The following is a 9,249-nucleotide window of genomic DNA, read 5'->3' as shown; positions in this document are numbered from 1 at the left end:
TATCGTAATAATGGTAATACATGTGAAAAGAAGTACAAAACACTGACAAGTAAAAAATAACTAATTTATTTCTTATTTTCAAGTATCATCTTTTAGTGTTGTGCAAGGATTCATGAAAACGGAGTACTGCAGCAAAAGTTGTTCTCAAAGTCCCTAAAAACAAACAGTAAAATTGTACCACTCTCAATGTTACACAATTAATTCACAGTAAGAAATGTGGTAACTAGCTAATTAACTTTATGATAATATATAGAATATTTAATACTTAGTAGGAATGAAAATTTTCCAGATTTAGTAGTTCTTATGGATGAGGCCTTTTTTCACATTCATGTCAAACCTTTCAACCTAAATTCTGAAAGGTGGCTCCAGCCTCAGAAAGCACCTTAATGTTATTATAAAAACAACATGTACACTCAATGTCATATCATGTGTTTAACCAAGGATGCTGCTTTCCTGCAAACCTGTGCTACATATTTTCCATTCTGTACCAACTCGGTGTTGTGTTATGCAAGAATTTCAGGGAGCAGAATTAGCAATCACCGTTTCCGAAAAAGAATGTCCCAGCTATCTCTCCAGCGCAGTGCAGCCAGCTCCTCTGAGGTCAACTCAGGCTGGCCATATGTGAGGGGGCTGAAGATGCGGTAGCAAAAGTACACCGAACACAATGCTGCCAGAATAACTCCACCAAATGCCTTGTGCTGAGAAGGAGACCTGAGGGTAGAAAATTAATCATTTCTACATAAGAAGTATGCCCATATCTATACTAAAGTGCCATTAGTTAACATGGCTAAGCATCATTTACAATTATTATTCTAAAGTCACCTCAATACATGAGTGTATAGGTGCTCCACAACAACAGGTATCTGCAGGATCTGGAAAGTGAGAGCTGGAAGGTAGTGGTATAAGAACAGTGTCTTCTCCATCAGAAAGAAGGGCAAGTAGTTAACAACCCATCCTCCAGAGCACACAACACCAGCCAGAACCAACTGTTCCCAACAGGCTACATATGGAGAGAACAAAGTGTAAAAAGAAAAAAAAAATATATAGACTTTGTAAATTTCTATATGATGCATGTGCATGTGCGTGTGTGTGTGTGTGTGTGTGTGTGTGTGTGTGTGTGTGTATGTATAAACAATAACCTTCAGGAATGTCCTCTATTTTCCGCCGTCGACGTAGCAGGTACGTTAAAAACAGGAGCACGTATATAAACAGTGCAAGGTTTGCCAGGGTCCAGGTGACAGAGTTCCCTATCAAGTGGATTTGTGCCTAAAAGAAACAATGTAGGAGTTCATATAAAGCTGATGCATTTGTTCCTCATTTCAACAATATACAAAAAGGCAAGAAAATAACAACAAATGCGTACATTATTTGATGGATGAAGCCAGTATGCTATATTGGTGTCCATGGTGATCCATTCCAGAGGTAAGGAGCTATACTTGTGCTCTGACTCTTCATTTCTGACTGTGAGCATCTTCCACTGTTAATAGGTTTGCACACATAAACAACATGCATAAAGGATATTTACATAAAGAAGACAATTTTAGCACTGGGCGGTTCAAATTTGGCACAATTGAGTGATTTTCCCTGCTCACATTTGAATGACCCCATCAGGTAATTACCGGTTTAAAGTACAATTATACCATGTATAGCATATGCATCTGACTACATATGAAAGTGGTTTAAATATGATTAGGCAATAGTGAGATTTATGCGTTCACACAGCTCAGAAAACCAATCACATTCAGACAAAAAACTGGATTCCTGCCACTTCAACTCTCATCTGTGCATGGCCTTAGAGCAGGGAAAATCACCAAACTGTTGGACTCTGACTGTCTAGGAACAGAATGACTTCTGATTTAAAGCAATTTAATGACCCAACTGTATGCAACACCTACCTGCAGCTCTATGAACTTGGCCATAAAAGTGAGATTTCTGCTTATGTCATCATGAGTGGGGGACTTAAGCTCCAGTTCTCTCTCCTTCTGCTCATGACCTAAGTACAATTATGGACAGATACAGAAACCAAGTATAAGAATGTAGATGTTTAAATACCAAATTCCTCTAAGAAGGGGAATTCTCGTACTCTTGCCATAACGATGCTCCTCCACGTTCCACACCCCACTCTGCTGGTAGCCTTTATAGATCTTATCGCCCACTACCTCCAGCTGCCGGAAGCCCCAGTCTGGAAGAGAGGCTCCACTTAGCTGCACAACAGAAAAAGAAACAGTGTAAAGTAGCAAAAGGAAGTCTCTTGACCAGTAAAGAATGACTGGATTCCAGGAAACAAAACTTTTTATGTCATTTTTTGAGCTGTTACAGTTAGCTGGTCCTTTTAAGAGCATGAATATAGACATACGCACATACACACCTTCAGCACAGCAGAAGTGTTGACATGAATCAGCTGCACTTCTGATAGAATAGTCTTCCACACATCTCTGTCAGACTCCCGGTTTGTTATGTCCTGCAGATAGATAGACCATTATGCAGCTGAGCACAAAAAGTTCACTTAATTAATTTAAATCACATTTGATTTGATTAATGTGCATCAAGGACCTTATTTTGATAGAAGTGCTATCAGGTTACTCACCACTCTCCACAGATTCTGAGCTGGCATGGACACGTTAAAGTCAATATAACCAGTCACTTCTTGAGAGTGCGGGCTCATGGGAGCTGCAACATCATGTCTTAGAACAAACACAAAGTAAATTAAAGCACACATACTGGGTAATACAGTTTTAGCATTCAACCATCTAACTGAATAATAACTGACATACAGAAATGTTACCTACATAGACTAAAATCTGACACTAGTTATGCATGTCATATAAGGCTTAGATGAAAGTGGTAACCAGGGCATGTAATTACGTATTTAGGAATCGTGATGTCATTCCGTGTAGCAGCTGAATAATATCACCGTGTCTGACAGGTCTTGGAGGGCTGCTCACAACAAGACTTTGCCTGAGGATCAGGATTTAAAACAGAAAAAACCTTACACTTACAAAATTACACAAATCAATACTTCATTGTAATTACCCAATATTGTAAGACATTTTGCACTTACTTTGTGTATGTAATTAAACAATCCAATAAAATCAGTGATTGAATAATATTTTATTGACGGTGTAACACATTATTACAGCATTACAAATGTATTATATTTTCAGGATGCTCATATCTTTATCATCATAATCATTACATCATTGGATTCTACACTGCATTCTATATTTTCACTAGACACAAAAAGTCTGCTGTACATAAAACAGACATAAAAGAATTCCACTGTAAACCCTGTCAAACTAGCGACTTTGGTGATGTCACCTTTAACTAATTAAGATCTGCCACCACAGCAGTTACAACACATCCATATCCACACTGGACATAGTAACATGTATCAGCATGTGGAATTTGAGACTGCTGTACACTACAGTGTTTTCCATCACTAAATAACACACCTCTAAAGTCTCACACACTGGCCATAAGACTCACACACTGGGGCCAGATTCCACAGTCTCACACCAAACCATTCAAATCTCAGGCATTACAGAAAGGATGTGGCTTAAAATTTGTTTTTAAAGCAGATCAGTAAACATAAATAGATGTATAGTACAGAGCTGACCACTGTACGCTGTGGAAGACTAGGGACATCTTGCGATCATATACTGGTACTACATCAGTGTGTTGTTGCAATAACAGAACACAAAAGAGTGTGTTTTCATATGACCTGAAGTGTTCTATTGGTTTCATGACAGCTCTGCAAAATAAATAAAAAAGTAAACCAAAGAAGCCCCAAACACTGTGTCAACACACTCTGTGTGCTTTAATACTTCGACCAAAAAAGTAGTATCCTTCTGCTTTCTGATAGACACACAAAACTGTCACAATATCAGGTTTAACTCAGATTAACCTTAATATGCTGTGTTTATCACAATTAATACAGAGTTTGAATCAGACTGTGCTGTCAGAACCAACTGCGGTCAGAGATTAATGATACAGTGCAATGTCTATGCATTTTCACACGTTCTCCCACCAAACTGAGTGGTTTTTCCTGCATACCGAGGAGACCATAAAATCACACGCATTGAATTTGTCTAAACTTGAGAGGTATGATACAAATGAAGCAGCATCCTTGCTGTCTTCATTGTTGAACGGACTGCAAAAGTGTGTGCTCACATTCAGAATGAAATAAGCATTTATTATTGATTTTTTTAAATCAATCATTTGAAGACACTGATGTTTGAAGTATATTTTCCAATTCATGTGTTTGCTTGACAATTTATTTTGTTTACATCAAAACAAATGTGGCATCATACTGAAACCTCATGTTATTAAAAGAGTGGAGGAGATTAGAAGGCAGCAATAACTGCTTTTTTGTTTAAAGTTTAAATTCTGTTTTGATAAATCTATGCATACCTGCTGGGGTCTTTAATAATCCACCAGTTATTGACATCTTTGAAAGGGTAGCAGGTCACTTGCTGCTGATGGGAGCTGCCACGGCCATTTTCATATCTGTACACAAACAGAAAGATATAAGGATATAATTGCATTTAATCCAGGATTATCATCTAGCTACATATCACTGTAATCCCATTACTGAATGTAGCAGATTAGCTGCTTCTGACCTGATTGGATAGTTGGCCTTGTGGGAATGAAGCCAGCATGGAAGGGGTTTGCTGGATGCACTGCGGAGAGTCACCTGGGAACCAAATGCCACCTCTAGTGGCTGACCCTGAGTGATCCTGGACAGGCCGCCCTGTATTAGAGAATGCATTATTCATGTTATCCCATTTTTCCCTTGTCACTAATATTGGGCATGATATAATTGGCTTAATGTATAATCAGCTATATGATTTTATTCACTGTTAGAAAAACTAGCATTTAGTATAAAACTACAAAATAGATAGATCCGTTTCTCAGACAAACTTCAGTTACTCGTCGACTAAATTACACTGTCAATTGAGAGCCTTCATCAAACTGGTCCAAAGTGGATGGTACCTCTAGACTGGCTTGAAAAGCACTGCTCATCATCTGGTCATGTGGGCCACTACGGTACAGTAGTATCAGATGTACATAGAAAAATCCCAAGTACAGAAGGGCTGGCATCACCACAAGCACCAAGAACCGAACCACAACCTGCACCAACACTTTACCCTATAGAGGAAGAAGGAAAAAGGAAGCTATTGTATTCAGATGCTCTGGAATTGACATGAAATTTATTTTTTTTTAACTCACATTGCATAAAGTTTTATCTCCAATGACATGCCAAGTGTGAACTGCAGCCAAACCAAGTAACAGCAAGTAGGTGAAGAGACCCATGTACTTCACTCTGGAGGGAAAATGTTGCATTAATATTAATATCAAAGGCCTAGCAGTTTCACATACCCTATTACACTAAGATATATAGTTAGTGGAAATATTATCACAAGATATCAGTACACAGTTAAAGCTCTTGTGGGCTTCTGATTGCTGTACTTACCCCACTGCAAATGCACAACTAGTCCCAGAGAGGAAGAGCCACAACCATTTCCATAATGAACTGAAACAGCAAAGATGCTTGGATTATCATCTAAATCATAGAAAAATAATCTAGACAGTAACTGCTGTGACTGTGGCAATAAAAGTCTGGGGACCAAATTTACAAATTATCCTATATACTTTGCTCAAAGGTAGTTCTGGGACACTCTAAATACAAGTTATAACTTGTTTATTTACTACTTTCCAAGTTAGATTTATAATTCATCCATATCCATCAGGATACAGCAAATGGTAATAAAAGCCATGTTTACTATTAAAAACTCATGATTAACTGAAAATTAAGTTGAAAAGTAAGGCAAGCAAAAGCACTGAAACGTCAGCGGGAAAAACATCAGTGTCTGTTTCCTCTATGTAAGTCAGGTTAGTACTTCATTGCATATCCTTCTTTCGGATGACAGCTTGAAGTGTTCAAGGCATGGAGTGCATGAATGTGCATGATTAATTCTCAGACTTTTTAGGAAACAGTGCGGTAGGTGTTGAACACATCTTGTGTCTCCTTATTTGCAGTACATTTTTTACTCTTTCACTCTCTCAGTGTAACTATAATCATTCTGACAATGTTTTATTACTATGAGACAATATTTTTATCAGATTAATTTAGTTCAGTATTCATGTTTTCTTATTGTTCTAACTTTTTCTCTCTCCAATGAGTCTGCTGTGTTGGATGATCCTCATTCTCACCTCTTTGGGGCTTTGTGGAACCGCAAGTAGGACACAACAGCAAGCAGCAGGAAAAATATAAGCACTGAATCCAGCAGCATAAAGCGAGACTGCACAATCAATGAGTTCTCTAGAAAAAGACATCAATAACATCAATCACTTCCACAACCACTCAAAACATTTTTTTAACATTTTTAATTAAGTTTATGTCAACTCTCAAGAGGAAGATGAAGAAATCTGTATTCACCCATAAGGAGAAGCAAGGACGCTCCAAGTGCAGTGAAATGAGAATATCCCAGCTCCACCACAAGAAGATAGCCAAGGGGCACACAAAGTGACCCACACAAGGCAGGTATCAATCTGAGGGTCCACACAGGAACATTACTGGTGTATTCTGTAACAGAGAAGAAAACAGACAAATAAAAGGTGTTATTCACTACCCAGGTCAAAATAACTGATCTAAAATCAAAATATTATCTTTACTGTCAAAGTACTATATTTACTTACAAGAAGTACAATAAATACTAGGCTATATTTACTTACAATAATAACATATCTTATTTACCAGCTCCAATTCTGTTCCAGACAAAGTTGCCATCAAAGTCTCCTAGGTAGCCTGAATAAAGAACTGCATTAAAATAGTCTACCGTGAAAACAAGAGACCATACCATGATGATAGACAGAATAGTGCTCACCTCCTAATGCTAGAATCATGTGACCCAAAGGTGGTCCACTTTCATCAATGAAAAACACCCGCTTCATGTATAGAGACACAAACTGCCCATAGTAAACTTCATCAAAACTGTGGAGCAAAGACAGCATTAGAGCTGGGTATTCATACAGATGCGTTGACTCCAATGCCAATTCCTAAATAACATAAGATATACATGAATATTTTTATATAAACATTAAACCTCTCCCTATATATATATATATATATACACGTCTTCTGAGTTTTTATATGTGGTACTAATAGTGATAAAACATTCATAAATATGGGGGGGATTATTTTGGGGCTTATTTTGCTTTAGAACATGCCACATCTGCAGTTATGTAAAAAAGTAAGTACACCCCATGAAACATTTCCCTTTTTTGACACACGTGTGCATATCAGTATTTGATCATTGCTAAACAGTATGTATAGATAAATGTTATGTAATTAGAAAAAAGACCAAAATAAATTAGATTTTCATTTTGAAAATAGGTTGGGTTTAGAGACTAATACTGCCTCTTTTGACAGAAACAACTTTATGACAGTGTTTCCTTTTACCCACTTCTTGCAGAATTATTTCAGTGTTTGAGGGCCTTCTTACATGTACAGCACATTTCAAATCTCCCCGTAGCATTTCAATGGGGATCTGGTCTTTAACAAGGCTATTCCACAACTCTCCATTTCTTCCTATTGAATAGAATAGAATTTACAACCATTTGTCACTGTGTTTGCACACAATGAAATTAGACCTCTGCATTTAACCCATCCGTACAGTGAAACACCCACATACATGCACATTAGTGAACACACACTAGGGGGCAGTGAGCACACTTGCCCGGAGCAGTGGGCAGCCCTATCCACGGCGCCCGGGGAGCAACTGGGGGTTAGGTGCCTTGCTCAAGGGCACTTCAATCATGGACTGTCAACCAAGGGGATCGAAACGGCAACCTTCCGGTCACAGGGCTGGGTTCCCTAACCTCCAGCCAACGACTGCCCCCAAATGACTGCTGCCATTCACTGGTGAATTTACTTGAATGTTTGGGTTCTTTATCTAGGTTACCAGCTTCAATGTTTTTGGCAGATGGTCTAACATTCTCCTCAAGCATGCTCTGGTGTGAAAGAAAAATCATAGTCAATTCTATGACTGCAAGTTGACAGAGCCAACATGAGGTAAACCTGATCTCAATTTGACTCATTTGAAGAAATACACTGCTGCTGTCAGAACCAAACCTCATATTTCCAAAATGTTAACTTTACAGGAGAAGGAAAAAAAATACTTTGCTTTTAATGCAAGTCATTTCTTTTGGTAAGTAACGTTTCTTTTGGTCCATCATCGTGAAAATTGCATATTGTACAAAATATGTCAAAAACGGAAAACCCCCAAAAATTGAGATATGAGGTTTTGTTTCAATAGCAGCTATCAGCTCTCTCTCTCTCTCTATTATATATATATATATATATATATATATATATATATATATATATGTATATGTGTGTGTGTGTGTGTTATATGTATATGTGTTTAGGTTTTTCCACACAAGGAAACTGCACGTCTGCAGTGCCCCTTTAAGTCAGTGTAACGGACGTTTTCAGACATTGCTGCTATTTTCTGTGTAGCTATCTTTGTTCCGCGGACTATTGGTTAATAACGTTCTCATCAGCCAATCACCAGTCAGGAATTTGGATCAAGCACTCTTATTGGCTCGCTGACACTGATTAAAACCGTTTACGTAGACACAAAAGTCTCCCGTCAAGACTGCCCTGTAGTATATTAATGCATACTTTAAACAACGATGTGCCACAGTGTACTTACACGACAGATGCTGGGATGTGAATTCCGTACAGTCTGGTCAGAAGCCCCAGTACTGTCACCGCAATCAGCAACACATTGATTTCGCATTTTACAGTAACTGGCAGTTTAACTCCCTGCATTCTCAGTTGTCGATAACCTGGGTCAGTCCCGTTAGGCTCTGCATTCAGTCAGCTAACTTTTGTGAAGCTCTCGCTCCAGTTTTGTTTTCTCTCAGTCCCCTCGGCTCTGTAGGCGAATGGACTCTACTTTTGTTCAGCTACATGCTACAAGCTACATGTAAGCTGGAGAGCATTTCCCTTCTGCTCTGTTTTCAGCTTCAAAATAAAAGTCCACAACTCCTTAATTTATTTAAACATATTTTTCTATAGTTGTATACAAAATGTTTGAGCGCTTCTAGTCAAAAGACATATTTTGTTTATTGTCTAAGTGAAAAGTACACAACCTTTAAAGGGGATACATCTCTGTACAGTATTGTTTATTTGCTGAATGTAACATACTGGAGTCAATTTAAAAAACAAACAAAACCTAAAAT

The 9,249-nt window shown here is 38.1% G+C and overlaps 1 protein-coding gene across 1 annotated transcript; it reads right to left on the bottom strand.

Annotated features, from left to right (window-relative positions):
* Nucleotides 1–50: 50 nt before the first annotated feature.
* pomt1 (protein-O-mannosyltransferase 1) lies at nucleotides 51–9,014 on the bottom strand. Its single transcript, XM_017691115.2, has 19 exons — nucleotides 8,718–9,014; nucleotides 6,888–6,994; nucleotides 6,758–6,808; nucleotides 6,440–6,586; nucleotides 6,214–6,322; nucleotides 5,474–5,533; nucleotides 5,230–5,323; nucleotides 4,993–5,148; nucleotides 4,620–4,750; nucleotides 4,411–4,506; nucleotides 2,866–2,958; nucleotides 2,588–2,684; nucleotides 2,369–2,461; nucleotides 2,084–2,204; nucleotides 1,896–1,993; nucleotides 1,364–1,477; nucleotides 1,140–1,266; nucleotides 823–1,000; nucleotides 51–711 (listed from the first exon to the last, which is right to left on the bottom strand). Exons 1-19 carry the CDS (start codon nucleotides 8,834–8,836, stop codon nucleotides 537–539), a joined length of 2,166 nt encoding a protein of 721 aa, XP_017546604.1. The 5' UTR covers nucleotides 8,837–9,014; the 3' UTR covers nucleotides 51–536.
* Nucleotides 9,015–9,249: the final 235 nt, after the last annotated feature.

The sequence above is a fragment of the Pygocentrus nattereri genome, chromosome 20 (assembly GCF_015220715.1).
Source record: "Pygocentrus nattereri isolate fPygNat1 chromosome 20, fPygNat1.pri, whole genome shotgun sequence".
NCBI lineage: Eukaryota > Metazoa > Chordata > Actinopteri > Characiformes > Serrasalmidae > Pygocentrus > Pygocentrus nattereri.
Note: the sequence above shows the minus strand (reverse complement) of the source record. Positions and strands in the feature narration are given on the sequence as shown.

Coding starts and splice junctions, on each gene's coding strand:
- pomt1 (XM_017691115.2), bottom strand. CDS start 8,836: ATGCAGGGAGTTAAACTGCCAGTTACTGTAAAATGCGAAATCAATGTG. Junction 5,324..5,473: donor AGTTGTGCATTTGCAGTGGG/GTAAGTACAGCA, acceptor TTTTCCCTCCAG/AGTGAAGTACATGGGTCTCT. Junction 1,994..2,083: donor GGAGCATCGTTATGGCAAGA/GTACGAGAATTC, acceptor AATTGTACTTAG/GTCATGAGCAGAAGGAGAGA.